This window comes from Glycine soja, chromosome 20 (genome assembly GCF_004193775.1).
Source record: "Glycine soja cultivar W05 chromosome 20, ASM419377v2, whole genome shotgun sequence".
Taxonomy (NCBI): domain Eukaryota; kingdom Viridiplantae; phylum Streptophyta; class Magnoliopsida; order Fabales; family Fabaceae; genus Glycine; species Glycine soja.
The window spans coordinates 36,592,594-36,614,199 of record NC_041021.1 but is presented as its reverse complement, the minus strand read 5'-3'; the positions used below and the strand labels follow the sequence as shown (position 1 = coordinate 36,614,199).

Genomic DNA, 21,606 nt, shown 5'->3' with positions numbered 1-21,606 from the left:
AGAATGGTTTGCAAATTTCCAATTATACACCCAAAATAGTGTAAACCTATGGATATCATGAGTGTTTATTTGTGCTTCAGCAGCAATGTTGTAAAATATCAAAGAAGCAACCACCAGACCACTACAGTACTGATGGTGCAATATTGCAGAAACGAGTAGTCAAAATGTTAAACAACAAATGTCCACTCAAATACTTGGATATATAGACAATGAAATTTTCAACAGACCGGGCAAAATAGCGCAATCAGCAAAGTGCAAACTCAACATTTGCAAATAGTATCCCACATATAAAATGGACGAATATGTTATTGAGGAGTTAATTAAAACTAAGAGCAGAGCATAGGCTACCCCAATTTCAAGCCGAAAGAAGAGCACAAGTAAACCCATCTTGCACAAGTTGATTAACCGCATTCCTGAACTTATAATAGTCCTCAACCTTGTTGTAAACCTGACGAGAAATTCGTGCATACGCAGTAACAGAGCCATCTTCCCCACCACGAAAATAAATTGGTACTTCAACATCAAATTCATCCCTCAAACGGGTCCTAAGCTTTTGAGCATCAGAGTCACTCCCAATACCCAAAGAAGGAGGCAAACCCACCATCACCATGCTAGCACTCATATGCGAAGGACTCCCAAGGTGGGTCCCCCAAGCCTCCACCAGCATCTCCCCCATCTCAACAACCAAATCATGGTTCCTCTTTCTGATCCCTTCAATCCCACCCTCGAACCTTTTCACGAACTCCATAACCGCCGGAACCACCAGCTGCGCGCTGTAGTCCCTGTTCCCGGTCCACGAGCTCTCCACGGCCAACCCCTTCCCGTACTCGTGCGACACCACGGGATGGTGCAGGTCACGTGCCTTAGAGGAGGCACGTGCGTAGAGGAACGCCACGGAGGGAGGGCAGAAGAACCACTTGTGCAAGTTGCTGGTGTAGAAGTCCGCTCCGATCTCCTGCATGTCCACGCGCGTGCACCCAATCGAGTGTGCCGCGTCCACGAATACCTACTTCATCCAAGTTATAAGATGATGATTTTCTCTGTTAATCATTATTAACAATTATCATTTGAAAAGAAGAAATTACCTGCTCCACACCCTCCTCTCTGCAGATTTTAACCAAGTCCTTAACGGGGATGACCACGCTGGGCATGGAAGTCACGTGGTCGATAACCGCTAAGCGAATTCTGTTGCCTCGGGACTTGCCCCTCTCAAGGGCTTTTCGGAATTCGTTGACTACGTCGTCGTTGGAGGTGACGGGGAAGGGGAGGGGGACTTCGATAACGGTGCCTCCGGCGCGCACCACGTAGGCCTCGATGGCTTTCTTGACGGCGCCGTAGGCGTAGTGGAGCACGAGGACCACGTCGCCTTTCTGGAATTTTGCTTCCTGGAAGGCCCAGGCGGCTTGCTGGAGGACGATGGCGGTGGCGGTGGAGGCGTTGTCGACGAGGGAGATCTCGTCCACGTGTTCGGCGTTGACGAGGTTCTTGATGATGGTGCGGGAGTGAAGGAGTCCCTTCTTGAGGTCGTTGAAGTAGAAGTGGTCCGGTTGCCGGAGGTTCTTCATCTGCCACTCGCGCTGCACGGCGATCACGGAAGCCGGGCAGCACCCGAAGGCGCCGTTGTTGAGGCGCGCCACCGTGGGGTGGTGGTGGGAGAATTCCGATTCGATCTCGGCATGGGTGATAAACGAGGAATTAGTTGAGTTAATGGAATTGCTGAAGAGTTTGATCTTTTTGGAAGGGTGGGGATGAACGGCGTCGCCGTTGGAGGCCATTGGAAAAGATGATGGGAGTGAGGAGAATGAGAATGTGGACAAAGTGTGGTGATATTAATTATCTTTCATTGCACAACATAGTGACATGGGAAATAATTAGGAATATAAAAGCGGGGAAAGAACCAACCAGCTTAAAGAACCCCTTTTATGGATGCTGCTGTTTTCTTCTTCTTATTATTATTATTCATATTTGTAGAGTTGGTGCAGGGTATCATTGCAATCCATTTGCCATCTTTTCGTTTTTATGCTTGCAAAATTCAATGGTTTCTGTCACACACCCCACTAACAACTATTCATAGGATTTGACTCCTGGGTAATCCTTCCTTGCTTGCTTTATTAATTTACTGCTGATGTAAGTGTTTTAATTTCTCTAACTATTTATTTCCCCAGCCAATATTCCTTCCAACTAATGATTATTGTTTCTGTGTGCTCTAATACATGGGCTAATGCTTTGTTAATGTAAGGGGGTTGTTGGTTTGGCATTTTATAAATTGTGAGGATTTGGTTAATTATCATACCACTTTATTTTATATCATCTTATAAATTAGAAGTATTATAGCTTGTTTGGGCATGCCTTTCAAATCCACCTTTAGTCAAATTTGTTAAAAACAATAAAAGACGCAAAAACTATAATTTGCTGGATCCACATCTGAGAGCAACAAATGAATTACAAAACACAATGTTTTGTGTTTTGAAGTTGCGTTTAGACCTCACATGTAGTACCACCGTTAAAGTAGAAAATTACTTTAAAAATAGGTTGATAATAAACATGTTTCTCAACCACTGATCTCTCTTAAAATCAAATAGGTCATATTTAGCAAAGAGATTAACATTTATGCACTAATAATATAAAATAAATCCAATCATATATTATTATTTAAATTATTTTAAAATAATTATTTTAAAAACCAATAAATTTATCATATATGTTGAATTATGATTAGATATAAGTGTGCATAATTCTTTTTTTCTTTAGTGATCATGAACTCTTCTTTGATAACTTTTTTTTTCATCCACAATCACAAGGCTCAAACATGAAATATTACTTTAAAAAAAAAAAACTAAACTTAGTTTTGTTGGTTTTGTTTTCTCTTAGCTTATTATTTGATTATTTGCCTCAACTAGATTTTGAAGTTTCGTGTGAATAAGTACATCGCTCAAATCCACTACTCGTTAATTTATGACCATTTGGAAATATACAATTAACCAAAACCCTCCACTTGTTATTGAAAAATGTGGTCAAAGCCTTTGGAAACAACACAGAACAATAGGAATCATATTCATGTTCATATAATTGTTAACGACGACTTTTTCTTTTGGGTAATACAATGTTTCCAGTTTACATATCACCAGTCCATATTATATAAACCCATAAATTTATTGGTTTGATTCATTTTTATATTATGTACATTAATAAAAAATTTAATTACAATAAATTGACATGTATGAAAATATTGTTAAATTTTGTAATAATTATTTTAAAGTCATATTTATATCAGTTTTAATTAATTGACAATATAAAATTTTGTACACTAATTTTAATCTTTATATATATAAAAGTTGAAGTAAAAGTATAAATTAACTTCAATTTTCCGTTTTTTTAAGGATAAAAGTTTAATTGTAGAAATATTTTTTATATTATAGTTATTATAATTATAATTAAAAGCACTATATTTTATTTAAAACATCATATATTAATTGAAATAAATAAACATGATATGTAAAATTTGTATTTTGTATTTTAAATTTCTGCTTTATGATTAAATATATAATAATTTTATATTTTAAAAAAAATGAATGTTTAACTGTAATTTTTTTCTTACAAAAATCAGAAATTTTTTTATATTTAAAATTTTCAAACCTTTTTTTTCTTTTTCTTTCAAAAATTAATTAAAAAATAGACCAATCTTTATTTTATATTAATAATTTATAATTAAATACTACTTTTATTTTATAAAAATTATACATATTTTTTGAATTACACATTATTAAAAAAATCGTGCCAATTATATTAATTAAGAGTTTGAATCAATTAAAGAATATTTATGCTAATTAATATTTATTATGAGCCTCATAGTCAATCAAAATATCTTTAAAGTTATAGTTACATTAAACAATAAATTACGTTATCAATGGATGGTGTCTTAAATGTTAATGCATATAATATTTATTATGAGCGTTTGGATTATTTTCAGTGATGGAAAAATTATTAAAATATGTTTGCCAATTAAAATATATTTGAGTTAAAAGAGGATTTCTTAGGTGGAAAATTTCATAATTTTTTTTTCTCCTAGATGAATTTTCCTTACATGAATTTACATATATTTATCTCACAAAAGTATACTTATTTTGTTTGTGTAAATGCATATTTAAATTGAGAAAGAAGATTCTTAGGTAATGAAGTAGCCACCTTTATTATTTTTAAAATTAAGTAACTATCTTTATCTGTATCTGTTAGATCTATTTTTTTTTCTCCCCAAAGAATTAGTGTTATGTATTCCTATACAAGTTGGGTTTATATTTTCCTTTGGAAAGGTTGAATATTGTTTATTAGCTTCAAAAAAGAAAAATGTTGTGAATAAAAAATTATATACAACCTTTATATTAATAATGTTTAAATTTCTTTTATATCAAATTATTTTTTATTTTTTTAATTTAAAAATATATTTTATTTATTTTGTGTTAATCCATATTTATATTAATTTGATGCACGGGCATTCATACTAGCACAAATCAATTTGGGTGTTTCTTTTTTTATAATCATTGGTGTTTTATGTCAATAGATGCTTAAATATTTATATTTAATTTAATATATAAAAATTTTATATTAATGATGTTTAAATTTATTTTTATATCAAAACATCATTTATTTTATAAAAATTGAAAGTATAAAAAATTATATATTTTAAATGATTATATATTCTATTTATATTACACTAATCTGTATTTATATTCGTTCGTTACACAAGTAATCATACTAAAACAAATTCATTGGGATGAGTTTTTTTAATAATCATTGGGTTTTTTTTATGTTAAATGATTGTTAAATATTTATATTTAAATTTGATGTATTCAACTTTCATATTAATGATATTTAAATTTCTTTTATATCAAAGTTTCCTTCATGTTTAAAAATTTGAAAGTATAAAAAAATTATTTTTAAACTATTATATACTCTATTTATGTTGTGTTAATTTATATTTATATTTATTTGTTTCACGAGTATTGATGTTAAAGTAAATCCATTTGGATAATTTTTTTATAATCATTGATTTTTTATGTCAAAAGATTTTTAGATATTTGTATTTATTTTTAATATATATATATTTTATATAATAGTGTTTAAATTTCTTTTTATATCAAAATGCTCTTCTTCTTTTTTTAATTTGACAGTATAAAAAGGTTATATATTTTTTAACTTGGTTTAGGTGATCATTCATTTTTATAATCATAAGTTTTGGAGACTCAACAAAGTATTCTATTACATCCTAAAAATGTGATAAAAATTTAGATGTTATTTTTTATTTGTAAGAATCAAAAGATAATGTCAAAAAATTTATAATAATTCACGTATATTTTCTAACCTATTGAGACCCCTTGACACAAAATTTTAGATGTGTTTATAAAGTTTTGCATCCAAATATATAAATTTAAACATTTAATTATGATAAAAAAATCAAGTAAAAATTATCATAAGTTTTTTGTAAATGTCTATGCTTATTTAAATAAATAAATTTAAATAAAAATATTCAAATCCTCTTTTTATCTCATGTTGATTTATAATTTAGATTTTCTCGCTTTTTTAAGGTTAAAAGAGTAATTTTACATCATTTTTCATTCTAATAAGAAAATACTTTCCCATTCATAATTTTGAGGATAAAATAGTAATTTTACTTTCCCACTCTTTTTAAGATAAAAGTGTAATTGTAGAATTAATTTTTATATTATAATTTTATATTTAAAAACATTATATTGTTTGATTAAAAAATATTATATTTTTTATTCAAATCATGATATATAAATTAAATTAAATAAATAAATAAAATGATATATAAATTTTTAGAACTTTACATTTTACATTTCCAGTTTGTAATTAAGTAGATAATAATTTTTAATTTAAAAACACTTTTATATAAAATTTTAGAACGCTTAATTGTAAAAATAAAAAATTTACGAAAAACTGAAAAATTATTTTATATTTAAATACAGTATACCTTTGTTTTATTTTTCTATAAAAAAAATTAATTTACGGATTTTATTTTATTTTCTGATTATTTTTCTATAAATTATTTTATGGACCTTCAACCTTTCGTAAATGATATTGAATTTTATTTAGGGACTATAATAAGTAACGATTCTTATTGCAGTTTATTTAATATCATTTAGTTACATTTTATTGAATTTTAATTAGGGATTATACGTTTAAATTAATATCACTTATATTTAACACAAATTTAAGAAATTTTTCGATCAGGGCCAATTTGTACTAATTTTGAATCAACCAAAACATCATTCAAATTCTAATTCTAATTATACATGTAAATTATAAAAAAATCATGATAACTAATAAAAAATTACCATAATAATACATTAAATAAATTTAATATCATATAATATAATTTTTTAAAATCAATTTAAAATGTAATCAATCAATTCTAATTATTTTTTAATTATTAATTTTTTAATCTCATAGATCATTCAAATTGTAATTATTTACAAATAGAAGAAATGTCTCACTTAAGGATATTAGGATCAATGGAATAAGAATCACTAAAATGAATTGAATGATGTCATTGTTACTCATTGAAAAATTTTCAATTAGCTAATAATTGTCTTATAAACTTTATTTTAATGACCATTTTGTAGACAATTATTTTAATATTTCAATATATTTAAGTTTATTTGATCTTGTTTATAATAGTTTTTCAATAAATTAATATAGCTTTAAAATAGTTTAAATGTTTGATTTTTCATTTAATTTTAGTTTATTTTAGTGTAGAAATAAATGAAAAAAGATAGATGGTGTTGGACCCAATTCAATGCCTTTTTAAAGGGACATTTTAAGGTTAAAGGGGTCAAACATGTCAGGCTCAATGTGCACTTCGTGCTAAACACATTATTTCTCCTTCATGGTATTTGGGCTCAGCACAAATGCTGCACAATCACTTATAGCAGTTCTATTTTACATATAGGCTTAGCATGCAACTCAAGCTCAATGCAAAGATCACTTAGATAAGTGTTGTTTTTGTATGTGTGCTTAAGGCGAAAGCTAGCCTTAGTGCGCAAGCCATTAACAGTGTAATGTGTTTGACCCTATTTAAGCTCTAAGGTTGTAAATTGCAAGCATTAACAATGTAGTGTGTTTGACTCTATTTGGTTAGCGGGAGCTGTCTAGGGTTGAAGGGAATGATGGGAAGCTCTCCCTTGCTCTCCATGACTTCCCTACCATTTTTCATCATCTCTTTCATCTATTTTCTTATTTTCTTCTTGTGGTTATGTATTTAGATTTATCCATTTTAGGGGTTGATGTAACTGAACTTATCCTTATGCTTATATTTTGATTATTAATCCATGTTTATTATTCATTATTAAGTGTTTTCTTCTATGCATTAATGCTTGCTTTGGTTTGATCACCCTTTACTTGATGTTGTAATTTGAATTGTCATTAGGAAATATTTTTGAACTTAGAAATGGAGAGAAACACCTCAAGGGTGTTGTGTCTAGGGATAGAGAAGGCTTATTTGTCGTCTTTTAACTCTTGTTCTTAAAGCAAGTCACTTAGCTAGATTAGTCAAGGGATTAGTAGTTTGGTCAAGAAGCTTAGATTTTTCCCATTGAGTGATCAGGGTTTTAGTATTTTAGTGAGTTGTTAATAATAATTGAGTTTTGAACTAGATGAATAACCTTTGTTTGCATTAGGAGGTGACTTAATGGAATCAACCTCAACTCTATTATTCTTTGTTATTTTACCTCTTTTTTATCGCACTCTATGTGTTCGTAAAAATGCCAAAAACAATTTTTTATTTATTTATGCTATTTTTATTTACATTTTCACAATCCAATTAAATTTATTATTGTTTTATTTATTTATTAACTCTAACTTTGCTTCTACATCTTATACTATTTTATATATCTCATGTTGAATTTGGCCCATGGAACAAATTTAAAATTTCAAACAATTATATTTTACTTAAAGATGTTTTTAATTAAAACAAATTTTATTTTCTTTTGGAGGTCTTTAAATTAGTTTTAATTTTAAGTTTAAGTCATAATAAATTTGGTCCCAACATAATAATTCCTTTAATATAATATAACAAATGGGTATTAATACTTCACATGGATGAATAGTTTTTTTTTTAAAATAATTAAAAAAATTACACTAAATTCACAAAGATAAATTTTTTACTAAAGATTTTTTTTTGTCCTGAATTAGAGACCACAGGTGTTCCTAGTAACACCTCAAATTTTAGACCGAAAATATTGCTTGAAGACACTTTGATTTAATTTATTTTAAAAATACACATCAAATATTATATATATATATATATATATATATATATATATATATATATATATATATATATATATATATATTAAAACAAAACAAAACACGTTAGTCCGAAAACGCTAAATAGTTCTATCAAATTAAAATAAATGCAAATATAGAGTAACTCACTTTCATACAAATAAAATAAAACCTATAATGTCAAGGAGAAATATATAGATACAGCTTATAACAGTGTGATAATAAACAAAATATATTTTACATTCCTACTTCAATAAAATACATGTTTGTGGAGAAAATATCTCTCAAAATACATCAAAAACATTAAAGAAAACTAAGAGTAGAGTAGACTACTTATCACACTAGGAGTACTAAATTAACTAAGACGAGTCCTTGGAAGGTTTTCCACTCTCTTCTTTAGACATTAGCTCCAACTACCTTAAAAGTTTCCAATACTCCTCAATCTCTTCGGGCAATACGTCGAAATGGTCACCTCGGTCCTCTATAACCTCTACTAGATGTACTAGATGCACATTGTATTGATGAACATTGTCCCACTCATCATACTCCTCCGGAGTCAACAGGAATTCCAAAACAGGATGTTGCGTTTCCAGTCTGAGATACAAACAAGTTTCTTCATAGTATTGAAGCTTTGCACGAGACGTGAATCCCCATGGGATATAGTAGGTCAGTAAACGGTCAATGGTAAAGGGCATTGCATCTAGTTTATCGGTTGGCACTACGAGGACTCGAGTATGGCAGGTGTAATATGTAGTTTGTGTTATGGTGCAAGGCCATATTTGTTCTCTCTGTGAGCTATGCCAAGCCTACAGATGCCTCGGTGTACTCGACATCGTCAATACCTGAAAATTGTTGATTGTAGGGGTGAGTCTTCCGCTCCTCAAATACCACAAACAAACAATCAAACAAAGAATAAATACACCCTATTAACCACTATGTGGTTTCTCTAAGCAAACAACACTCTTGAGATCCTAAGCGCATTACTAACACACCTATAACATATTAGGGCCCAACCTCTGCCACTAATTCTCCCAAGTCTTGATGGTCTTACAAAAATCATGTGGATGACAATCAGAAGTAATCGCCACATACAGATACAATGTACATCGATCCTCAAGCTCCCAACTCAAAAAGCATAGTCTCGAAGCTCGCCAAAAGTGGCAAAGTAAGACCTATGAGTTACCCACGCCAAAGGAGTACACCAGATGTCGGGTAGTCATCACTCACTAATTCCCCTAGGTTCTTTAAACCTCTATGCCCACTATATCTCAATGTATCTTTGTCCATCATTCACTTTCTCGACGTAATCACACCTTTTCACAGAAGAAATAGAACCATCGATTCCTTACTCTTTGTCTAATCCTCTTGATTGTTGCCACTACATCGTGTGTGTAGCCCTCGTGCCACATGAATCAACAAACACATACAAACAAACAAACAAGAAATAAAGAAAGACGAAGCTCAAGCCTACATATTATTCTTAGTGAACCAATCTTGTCCCCTTAAGTAGTAAAACCACTTGTCATAAAAAACAATTGGACCACATAATGATTGTAATTATAGCCATCTTACAAACACGAACAATCAATTTATTGAGGTTGAACACTCTCGGACCCAAACCACAACGTGTATAGATGAATATATATATATATATATAACATGATGTAAATTATCACACAACAAATATAATTGCCAGAGTTCACACTTTACTGGTCTTACCATTCAAAAACAATAACAATAAATATACGTGCATGCATTTCAGTAATTTTATCAACATAGAATCATTACAATTTCCAGAGCATGCATCAGTCATCAGATCTTATAATTTATCTCAACAATATAATAGTAGATAAATCAATAATTTCAGAAAATAAATAATTTTGAAAGATAATTTATCCTGAAGCATGGATCCCTATGCTAAGTTGTCGATTGTCTAAAATCACATTGCCGCTTAGTTTTATAAAGTTTTGCTCCTAACTTATTTTCATTGTTCTAGGTGCTCCGGGAATCGTATTTTCATAAATCTTATATGCTACCTTACATTTTCAAACCTAACAAACTCATTCTTGAGGTCAAAACTTAGAAAAAACAGTCCATATAGCTCCTACTACCAATTTATTTTCATGACAGATTTTATCCAGTAAAATATCCTAAAACTTGTTTTATTCATAACTTTTGCTAGAAAATTCCAATTTAAGTGAACAACATATGATCAAGTTCCATTCATGGCAGCAGATACGAAATTTTAAACATCACAACATGTAATGAAGTCTGGCTTCCATTGACAACAAGGTTAGGGTTTAAGAAGTGCAAAAGACTCCTCTTACTTTAAATGAAGCTTCCACTAAATGGTCAATAGACAAAAGCTTAGATCTTGAACTCCCAAGCTTCAAGGGATGGAAAAAAAATTTAGAACCTCAAGTAAGAATTTTGAACGAAAATGAGAAAGAAATAAGAAGAAAAGAGAGGTTTAAGGGCTTCTTACCAAGACTTTGAGAGAACAAGTCTCAAAACACTAAGATGGAGCTTGGAAGAAGATTAAAATGGTGGTCTCTCCCTCCTTGAGTGTCTCATGCAAATGGAGAAGAATGTAGGTCCAAGTTTTGGTTTTTAGAGAGAAAATGGTGAGAAATGATGAAGGGCTACTGATGTGTGCAATTGACAAGCTTGAATGACCATTTGCTGGCCATGCCAAAGCTTGCCATAAGTAGGTATTTTTGTTTTTGAATTTTTAGCTAGAAATGGATAAAGTAAGCATAAGCAAAAATGGTAAAAATTGCTTTCGCCAAAACTAATAAATCATATCTTAAACGTCTAGAGTAATGTGCTAACTTTCTCAATTATTGTACTAATTTCCATAGAAATACATATACTTAGAGTAAAGCTCACACAGAGTCTACTCATACAAACAAATTACATTGTGACTTAGCGCGCAATACAATTCTTGCACAAATGGTAAACTAGCTTATACAATTTCTATATTTTTTTGTCAAGTTTCACTAAACTAATCACATACATATATACATATATATATATATATATATATATATATACACACACACACACACACACATATATGTGTGTGTGTGTGTGTGTGTGTGTGATGCACGAAAATCAATAATTAAAAACATATAATCACTGAAATTAAATACATACATACACAGACGACAAAATATAGAGTTTCCTTTGTTAGCCTATAATTTTTGTCAGGTTATTACATCCCCAATCAATTGAGTCAGAGACTAATTACACTTGTGATGCGTAATTATTGTGGGTCCAAGGGATTTTACTAAAAAAAACTGTTCAATCAAAGTTAAAATTTTATTTATTGTTTTATTTTTCAAACATAAAACAAATTTTAAAAAATAACAAATAAGGATTAATGTTTTAAATCAAAGTATTGATCTGATGACCTAATTTATCATATAAAATATATGAAACATAACAGATAAGGATAAACATGTTTTTTTAAAACACTAAGTAAAATTTTACAGAGTGATAAATCTTTTTATCAAAGACTTTTGTCAAATCAAAGTTAAAATTTATTTTACATAATTAATATATATCTAATTACATAAAAAATCAAACATCAATATAATTATTATTGGTGGCTAATATTTACTTTTAAACAAATCATATTTCGTCTTTTGTGTATTATCTTCTCAATTAAATAGACTATTCATGATTTTTATCTAGCTAGAATTTTTTTTTTTGTTTTATACATTGATATTGTTATGTATATAACAATACATTGAAACAATAATTATATACAAAATATATCACACAAAGATAAATTTTTTATTTATTTGTAAAAGTAAGTAGAAACGTTTTATTTAATTCACGGTGGTGAAAAATTAATATATAAATTATTATGGTTAAATTATATATTTTTATTATAATAATTAAAATTTGAATTTATTTTTTCATGATCGTCTCTTTCTTGATTGAAATAATTTATTGAATATTTTATTTTATGATCATAGAAAGTATAAAAAAATATAATAAATGTGAGTAAATATCTTTTTTTTTTGAAAATATGAAAAAAATAAACTTAATTTATAATTTTAATATAAAATATAACACACGTGAATGGACATTTTTTTTTTATAAAAACAAGTAGAAAAATTACATTGAATCTACGAGTGTAATTTTTGCTGAATATTTTTTCAATCAAAGTTAATATTTCTTTTACATGATTTATATATATTTATTAAATAGTAATAAAATATCAACATAATCACTATTATTTTTCCACTTAAAATTATTGTCTCTGAATTGATTTTTAAGCAAATAATTATTTATTTATTATGTTCTCACTTAAATAAATTATTCATGATTTTTTCTACTCGGACAAATTTTAATTTTCTTTTATACATTATGTAGATTGTCAATATATTAAAATAAAAATTATGTGTAAAATATAACCATATAATTTTTTATTTATAAAAGAAAGTACATTTTTTCACTTAATTAATAGAAAAGAGCATTTAACCTAATGTCATGTCACATTAATATCTCAATTATTATGTTTATGGAAGTATAAAATAAAAATATAACAAATTACATTACATACAATACAAAATCTAAATAAAAATCTCAGACTATTTTTAATCCTGTGCAAAGCACTGTCAAAATCTAGGAATTATAAAAAAGTAAAATCCTTATTAAAACTAAATTCACTTAAATCCTTTTCTCGTTACATAAGGATCTGCTCCTCTTGGAAGAATGTTATCTATCATGGAATTAATAGAAAAGCTTACGAAGAAAAAACAGATATATTTGGAAAATATATACACTAAAACTTTCCTAAAATAAAAACAAGGCAATATATATTCTTTTAACGAGGTTGAACAATTATATACTTTTATACGGTGATATGGAAACCAACAACACCATATTAGTTAGGACTCTACATGATAACTTCTATACTTGTCGATTTCATTTTCCACTTAGTCATATTTATTTTTATTTAATAATATATAAATTATATTTCGACATTGGCAGATTTTTGTTTTTTAAAAAAGAACTTTTGTTATAACGTGTTATACTATTTGGCTTTGGCTTCAAAGTTGCATACAAAGCTACGTGCGATGATAGAATACGAATCCATCGAATTTCCTGTGAAAAAAAGTTGTTTTGATTTTGTTTTCTACCTAATTATTTGGCACATAACGAAGAGTTCGTTCATCTTTGCCTAATTATTTGACACATAACAAAAGTTCTTTCTTCTTTTTTCTTATTCCCTTTTTTTTTGTTTTTGTTTTTCAGTTTTAGACCTTTGGTCTCCCTCCTATCTCACCGCACCCAATCACTATTAATCCGTCAATGTTGAGAGACAAATTGCTGTCTCAAAGCTCAAAGATTGTTGACTTCTCTACTCAATCGAACCAGATCATGTTGTTAAAGGATAATTACCATTTAAGATGAAGTTAACATCGTTATTGCCATATAAGAAACAGTTGAAATTAATCAGTGATGCTCTAAACAAAAGTAGCCTTGATATAATCGGTATCGGTATGTGAAATAAATAAGTTGAACGACTAATTTGGAATGAAAAATGGTTGGAGGAAAATTTTCAGGGGAGAAATAAGAGAATGAAAATAATTTTTTACCCTTTATAACATCTAAGAATAGTTGGATTAATTAGCCAAATTTTCCCTTAGTGATGTGCCAGAAAATGTCATCCATACCATAAAACTTACACATGCGAGATAATTGCAACCTACCTCATCAAGTATATTATGATGTTATCAGTAGGGGAAAAAGAAAGGGGGTGACAACACCAGTTAGTTTTTATTGTCATAAGCAGCTATATTCTGGGGCTCACATTCAGGACTAAACAAACGAACCAGCAAAGCCGTGCCTGAGCTCGCAGTTACAGCTCCACATGCTGCCCAACGAAGACTCCTAGGATTTGTAATTCGAGGACCTGCATAACCAACAAAGATTGAGAGAATACATAAGGATGAATTACAGTCAGAGAATTTTTTACACTGTTTAAAACCTCATAAAATCATTTCAAGAGAGAAACTCCATCACAAGAAACAAGTATGGAGGCTTTGTTCTAAATAAGAAGCATGCTCCCCTCCTTATTAATCCGGCCACTCTGTTACACTGAAATAACTGAATGAACAAAAAGAACAAGCTTGACTAGTTTAAAAAGCTGCTCACACTTTCACCTAAAAAAAAGCTGCTAATATCAAGAAAAGAGTACTGACTACTCACTTAGTTCAGTTAAAGTGAACTAATTAAGTAGACTTTATAATACTAAAGACTAGACTAGAAAGCTGCAATAGTCACGTTGGCTCACAGTTGTGTTGAGATATCACATATTACAGAAATATCATAGGAGATACGATACATATTTGATTTAGTTGACTTAGTTCCTATATATATCACAGATTAGATCGCCTATTTTTAGGATATTTACTGTACATTTTCTAATTAGGATCTTAAGTGTCCTATATTTTTTTTATAGAAAACAAAAAATGAAAAATTACTCGATATTTGACATTTTGATTAATGCAATGTGGATATATCTTCCGGATAAAAAAAGAAGTCATTTCATTGTTTTTCATTCTTAGTAAAATTAAGAAAAAAAATTGTTTTTTATTTAGTTCCATTCTTTTATATATTTGGCTTCTTCTAGTATCTAACTATCTACATGTTTTGACTAGGGCATGGCCAAACAAGGAATTGTCCACATTGGTGACTAAAGATAAACATAAAGATGTTATCTAAACCCTAAACTTAGCTGCTTCAAGGTATGTTATCTCTCTGTTACTCATCTCTTGACTCTGACCTACTACTGACTTGAGTGTTAAAGTCTTTGTAAGTTACAACCCCACAGCACCACAATTGTGGAGCATAGAAGACCAACCTTCTTCTTTGAGGCTGTGAGGTACTGAGGTACATGATAAATTTCTCTTGGGGTTTTGAAGGTTAATCTATCAGGAATATACATATTTATTTTACAACCTTTTTCCTCAGGTCTCAACTAGTTGATTTAGAGATTCAGAAAAACATTAAAACTGTCAATAAAAAGCTCCAGAAATGCTGGATTTACTTTAATTGCCATGCACAGGAAAGCAATGTTGTCAGCAATTCAGTCACAAAGTTCAGATAGAACAAGAGAGAAGCAAGGGCAAAAGGTAGAACAAACCATAGTGCATTCGGCAAAGGACCCAAAATCCTAATGCTCCACCAACACTAAAGATTGCAGCTGTGTGCCTCATTAGCCTGGAACAAGGTTTTGCATCAGACCTCATGACCTCACCATCAGAATAGCCTAAGAAACGCCTCAGCGACATTGTGTTATCTACCTGACACAAATATCCCTTGGTAGTTAACAGCTAATGCCTCAACATACTGTTCAAGTGTGCATAAGAAAGATGTTCACTAGAATGGCTCTAACTTTAATATAACAGTAAAACATATCAGAAAGCCATTTTGTATCAGTGTGCCTGAGATTGCAATTGAGAGATGGCAATTATAAACTTAAAAATGGTTGATGCAAAATGAAAATCAAACAGAATAAAAGAAATAATCATTGTAAGGGCAGAACAGAATAAAGTTGATACCTAATTGGCTAGTAGGATGGAATCAAGTATATGCAAGGAACAAAATATCTCCTGATGCTGCTTATATTGCATGTTGTGGAAACTACTTCGAATTTTTTTAGTAGAACTTTCCCTATGCTAGTTTTTAATTCTGTAATAAACTGTATAAAAATAGCCACACAATATGCAAGACAGGTTAATAAAATGTTATGCACTTTAAGAATCAAAATTGACAAAGACAAGCTTCATTATCACAGAGCTAATGCAGCAGCAGAAGCTATAAGGTCATATTGCAGCAGGGTGGGGTAGCTACATACACTACCCATTAGCATTTATAAAACATAAAATTGTCTCAATATATGCAACAATGGTCCCTATTAAACAGCTTTATCTCATTTCTTTCAAAAGTCAAATTCAGAGAAGTCACATTTCAGACCGTGGAGGTATTGTTTCATAATAAAAACTAGGATTTAGGCCCTGTTTTGATAATATTTTCCATAAGCCCTATAAGGAAAAGAAAATAGAACGGAAAAATGAAATAAACTTCTTTTATAAGCTAAAATTAACTCATAAGTTAAAATTAGGTTTTGGTGAAACTAATATAAGAGAATTTCTACAAATTAACTTATGCATACACTAATTTTATGCATACACTAGTTAAATGAGTTTGATCTTGATTTGCAGGCACAACCTGATGATGTATGCTCACAGGTTGGCTTATGTTTCAAAAGGACTAAATCAGAGAGGTTAGGATTTGTTCTTTTAAAATCATAATTAGCATTTTTATATTTCAATGTTTTTGTATCCCCTTTTTATCATATTTGATTCAGTACACTTCAATTGAGTAATGATTTGAAGATGTTGGATGGATGCTTAGTAATTCTGGCTGTGAGCTTAAAGTCAAGTTCTAAGTATAATCAAGTGTACAATATGCAGAGATTTTCTGCAAAAAAGTTGTCAAAGAACCTCCTTTACCAACCAACCTCCATTACCTACCAATCAAATTTACAATTACTGGTTTATAAATTTCTTTTTTTGCCATTGGGAGAGTTTAGGTTCCATTCTTGCTTATAATGCTATCAGATTTTGGCTGAAACAGACTCCAAAATTTACTTTGAATCCTAATGCTGTGCAGCAATGGAATTGAGATGGTGACCGAAAAGGAACAGAGAGAGTTGTCAACTAAAGATACTGCTTTGTGCACTTCCTGTCAGATGCTCGTGGTTTGGATTCAGAATCAACTAAAACAAAAGAAGACCAAGGAGATAGTATTCAACTATGTAAATCAGGTAGGGCTTCTGAACCATCCTGTCCAGAAACCCAAGTTGTGGGTTACATTTATATCAGTATAAAGTGTGCTATTTTTTATTTTTTTTTTCACTTGATCATTGGCAGCTGTGCGAGAGCTGGCCTAGTCCAAAAACCTAATTTTATCTTATGAGTTAATATAATGGTCCCTTTGGGTCATTTTAACAAACACACAAAAAGCAAGCTCATCAAATAATCAGACTAAAGATAAAACCAGATTTTGATTTTTAAGCAGAAACAGAATTAAAGGAGCATGTTAGATAAGGGCTAAACGAATAAATTGCACTCAGGTTGCAGCAACATGAGGTTTAACAGAAAGAAACTCGTTATAAGCATGAAAGGGAAGAAGCTGAAGCTGAATTGAAGCTTCAGTTCAGAATGGTAAAAGAATTACCTCAAAATACAAAGAGAGCGGAGCTAGAGAGCGTTGGTGCCTCGCCGCCTTTGCAAAGAAGAAGCAGCTTTCCTTGTGCCGGAGTCAAGTGACCCAGGCCGGGTTAGTATTATAACAGGGGGACGACATTTGTATAATTTACGTTGATTTTATTTAATATCATTTAATTACATTTTATTGAATTTTATTTAGGGACTGTACGTTTAAATAAATATCACTTATATTTAACACAAATTTAAGAAATTTTTCGATCAGGGCCAATTTGTACTAATTTTGAATCAATCAAAAACATCATTAAAATTCTAATTCTAATTATACATGTAAATTATATAAAAAATCATGATAATTAATAAAAAAATACCATAATAATACATTAAATAAATTTAATATCATATAATATAATTTTTTTAAATCAATTTAAAATGTAATCAATAAATTTGAATTATTTTTTAATCTCATGGATCATTAAAATTATAATTATTTACAAATAGAAGAAATGTCTCACTTAATGATATTAGGATTAATTAATGGAATATGAATCATTAAAATGAATTGAATGATGTCATTGTTATCCGTTGAAAAATTTTCAATTAGCTGATAATTGTCTTAGAAACTTTATTTTAATGATCATTTTGTAGATAATTATCTTAATATTTTAATATATATAAGTTTTTTTGATCTTGTTTATAATTAATTTTTGAATAAATTAGTATAGCTTTAAAATGGTTTAAATGTTTGATTTTTCATCTAATTTTAGTTTATTTTAGTGTAGAAATAAATGAAAAAAGATAGATGGTGTTGGACCCAATTCAATACCCTTTTAAAGGAAAATTTTGAGGCTGTAGGGATCAGATATGTCAGACTCAATACACACTTCATGCTAAATACATTATTTCTTTTTCATGGTATTTGGACTCAGCGCGAACGCCAAACTCAGTGCACAATCACTTACAACAATTCTATTTTGCATATAGGCTTAGCATATAACTTAAGCTCAACACAAAATCACATGGACAAGTGTTATTTTTGTATGTGTGCTTAACGCGAAAGCTAGCCTTAATGTGCAAGTCATTAACAGTGTAGTGTGTTTGATCCTATTTAAGCTCCAAGGTTGTAAATTACAAGCATTAAATAGTGTAGTGTGTTTGACCCTATTTGGTTAGGGGGAGCTGTCTAGGGTGGAAGTGAAGGTTGGGAAGCTCTCTCCCTTGCTCTCCATGACTTCCTTACCATTTTTCATCATCTTTTTCATCTATTTTCTTATTTTCTTCTTGTGGTTATGTAGTTAGATTTATCCATTTTTGGGGTTGATGCAACTGAACTTATCCTTATGCTTACATTTTGATTATTAATCCATGTTCATCATTCACTATTAAGTGTTTTCTTTTATGCATTAATGTTTGCTTTGGTTTGATCACCCTTTACTTGATGTTGTGATTTAAATTGTCGTTAGGAAATGCTTTTGAACTTATATATGGAGAGAAACACCTAAAGGGTTTTGTGTCTAAGGATAGAAAATGTTTATTTGTCATCTTTTAACTCTTGTTCTTAAAGCAACTCACTTAGCTAGATCAGTCAAGAGATTAGTAGTTTGGTCAAGAGGCTTAGATTTTTCCCATCGAGGGATCAGGGTTTTAGTATTTTAGTGAGTTGTTGATAATAATTGAGCTTTGACCTAGATGAGTGATATTTGTTTGCATGAGGAGGTGACTTAGTAGAATCAACCTAAACTCTTTTATTCTTTGTTATTTTATCTCTTTTTTTTCGCAGTCCAATCAAACTCATTGTTGTTTTATTTATTTATTAACTCTAATTTTGCTTCTACATCTTATACTATTTTATATATCTCATGTTGAATTTCGCCCATGGAACAAATTTAAAATTTCAAACAATTATATTTTACTTAAAGATATTTTTAATTAAAACAAATTTTATTTTATTTTGGAGGTCATTAAATTAGTTTTAATTTTAAGTTTTAAGTCATAATAAATTTGGTCCCAACATAATAATTCCTTAAATATAATCTAACAAATGGGTATTAATACTTCACATGGATGAATAGTTTTTTTTTTTTTAAAAAATAGTTTAAAAAATTACACTAAATTCACAAAGATAAATTTTTTTACTAATTTTTTTTGTCCTAAAGTAGAGATCACAGGTGTTCCTAGTACCACCTCAAATTTTAGACCAAAAATATTGCTTGAAGACACTTTGATTTTATTTATTTTACACACACACACGCACATAAACAAAACATGTTATTCATAAAATGCTAAATAGTTCTATGAAATTAAAATAAATGCAGATGTAGAGTAACTCAATTTTCATACATAAATAAAATAAAACATGTAGTGTCAAAGATAAATATACGAATACAACCCATAATAGTGTGATAATACACAAAATACATTTTACATTCCTACTATAATAAAATACATGTTCATGGAGAAAATATCTCTCAAAATACATCAAAAACATTAAAGAAAACTAGGACTAGAGTAGACCACTTATTACACTAGGAATACTAAATTAACTAAGACGCGTCCTTGGAATGTTTGTCACTTTCCTCTCTAGACATTGGCTCCAACGGCCTTAAAAGTTTCTAGTACTCCTCATTCTCTTTGGGCGACATGTCCAAATGGTCACCTCGGTCCTCTATAGCCTCTACTAGATGTACTTGATGCACATTGTATTGACGAACATTGTCCCGCTCATCATACTCCTCCGGAGTCAACAAGAATTCCAAAACAGGATGTTGCGTTTCCAGTATGAGATACAAACAAGTATCTTCATAGTATTGAAGCTTTGCACGAGACGTGAATCCCCATGGGATATAGTAGGTTAATAAACAGTCAATGGTAAAGGGCATTGCATCCAATCTATCAGCTGACACTACATGGACTTGAGTATGGCAAGTGTAATATGTAATTTGTGTTATGGTGCAAGGCCATACCCATTCTCTCAGTGAGCTATGTCAAGCTTGGGGATGCCTTGGTATACTTGACACTGTAAAGGGTGACCCAAGCAGGGATGATTATTCCTCCCATTCCATTTGCTATTAGGCCATACCAAGGGGTTAATCTTTTTTTTTTATTCCCAAAATGTCATTCCCAAGGAATTATGATTCTATAGAGTAATAATTGCATTTTTGTTGTTTAATCATTTTTGCACCTCCCCCTCAACACAACAAAATTATGATTCGGATATATAATGTATAAAGAAATTGCAATTTCATTGTATTTTTTTTTATTACCCCAAACATAACAACAAAATCATGATTTTGTTAGCTTTTTTTTACACCCACCTTAACATAGTAGAATCGTGATTTCGTTGTGATATTTAAATCCCAAAGAAAATAGGTAACAAAATTATGATTTGGTTGTGTCATAAATCCCAACAGAATCACAATTTTGTTACTTATTTTTTTCCAAACAAAAAGTAAACGGAATTGTGATTTTGTTGTAGAGTTACCTACAATGAAATCACAAATCCGTTGAATCAAAAGTAACAGGAAGAAAACACATCAAACTGGGAAGGAGAGGGAGAAGGGTTTAGGCATGATTGGGATTCCGTTGTACGATTACCTACAATGAAATCACAAATCTATTAAACTAGAAATAACGAAAAAAAAAAAAAACACCTAGGATTGGGAAGGAGAAGGGTTTGGGCGTTGGTTGGGAAGGAGAAGGGGTGAAGGTTTGGGCAAAGAAGAGTTCAAAAGGGATGGATTGAAAAATGGGCTTAGATTTGCAAGAGGGACAAAGAAGGTGAAATTTAAAGTTGAAAGTAGATGGATAATTTTATACTTAGGAGGCCAATATATATATATATATATATATATATATATATATATAATTTCATAGGATGATGTGATGTGACAACTTTTTATTCATTTCCTTCACAAAAATATTAAATATTATTATTAATTTTTAAATCAAATATATATAATTATGATAATTAAGATGTACTTTGTAAATTAGAACATTTAAGATTTTATTATTATTCATTTATAATTGACAATCAAATTTTGTCATTCTGGTGCAA

At 30.0% G+C, this 21,606-nt stretch overlaps 2 protein-coding genes and 1 long non-coding RNA gene across 6 annotated transcripts; 1 reads left to right on the top strand and 2 right to left on the bottom strand.

Moving 5' to 3' along the window:
- Nucleotides 1–22: 22 nt before the first annotated feature.
- Nucleotides 23–2,054, bottom strand: LOC114403152 (probable L-cysteine desulfhydrase, chloroplastic). Its single transcript, XM_028365935.1, has 2 exons — nucleotides 1,086–2,054; nucleotides 23–1,006 (listed from the first exon to the last, which is right to left on the bottom strand). The coding sequence occupies exons 1-2, from the start codon at nucleotides 1,773–1,775 to the stop codon at nucleotides 356–358; spliced, it is 1,341 nt and encodes a 446-aa protein (XP_028221736.1). The 5' UTR covers nucleotides 1,776–2,054; the 3' UTR covers nucleotides 23–355.
- An 11,839-nt stretch (nucleotides 2,055–13,893) lies between these two features.
- Nucleotides 13,894–17,696, bottom strand: LOC114403292. Of its 4 annotated transcripts, XM_028366157.1 has the most exons (4): nucleotides 17,563–17,680; nucleotides 15,882–16,021; nucleotides 15,464–15,623; nucleotides 13,894–14,230 (listed from the first exon to the last, which is right to left on the bottom strand). In XM_028366157.1, the coding sequence occupies exons 3-4, from the start codon at nucleotides 15,609–15,611 to the stop codon at nucleotides 14,088–14,090; spliced, it is 291 nt and encodes a 96-aa protein (XP_028221958.1). In that variant the 5' UTR covers nucleotides 15,612–15,623; nucleotides 15,882–16,021; nucleotides 17,563–17,680; the 3' UTR covers nucleotides 13,894–14,087. The 4 variants fall into 4 exon arrangements, with proteins under 4 accessions (XP_028221958.1, XP_028221955.1, XP_028221956.1 ...); XM_028366154.1 differs by lacking the exon at nucleotides 15,882–16,021 and having other exon boundaries at nucleotides 17,563–17,696; XM_028366155.1 differs by lacking the exon at nucleotides 15,882–16,021 and having other exon boundaries at nucleotides 15,464–15,619; nucleotides 17,563–17,696.
- On the top strand, nucleotides 16,525–17,279 carry LOC114403293. The gene is made up of 3 exons (XR_003664632.1): nucleotides 16,525–16,606; nucleotides 16,996–17,149; nucleotides 17,256–17,279. It is a non-coding gene; the product is annotated as an uncharacterized LOC114403293 (long non-coding RNA).
- Nucleotides 17,697–21,606: the final 3,910 nt, after the last annotated feature.

What these genes read in the sequence shown, in the direction of transcription:
- LOC114403152 (XM_028365935.1), bottom strand. Translation starts at nt 1,775, where the DNA reads ATGGCCTCCAACGGCGACGCCGTTCATCCCCACCCTTCCAAAAAGATC. An exon ending in GAGAGGAGGGTGTGGAGCAG is followed by an intron (nt 1,007 to 1,085) that starts GTAATTTCTTCT and finishes TGGATGAAGTAG; the next exon opens with GTATTCGTGGACGCGGCACA.
- LOC114403292 (XM_028366154.1), bottom strand. Translation starts at nt 15,611, where the DNA reads ATGTCGCTGAGGCGTTTCTTAGGCTATTCTGATGGTGAGGTCATGAGG. An exon ending in CCTTTGCCGAATGCACTATG is followed by an intron (nt 14,231 to 15,463) that starts GTTTGTTCTACC and finishes TTGGTTATGCAG; the next exon opens with GTCCTCGAATTACAAATCCT.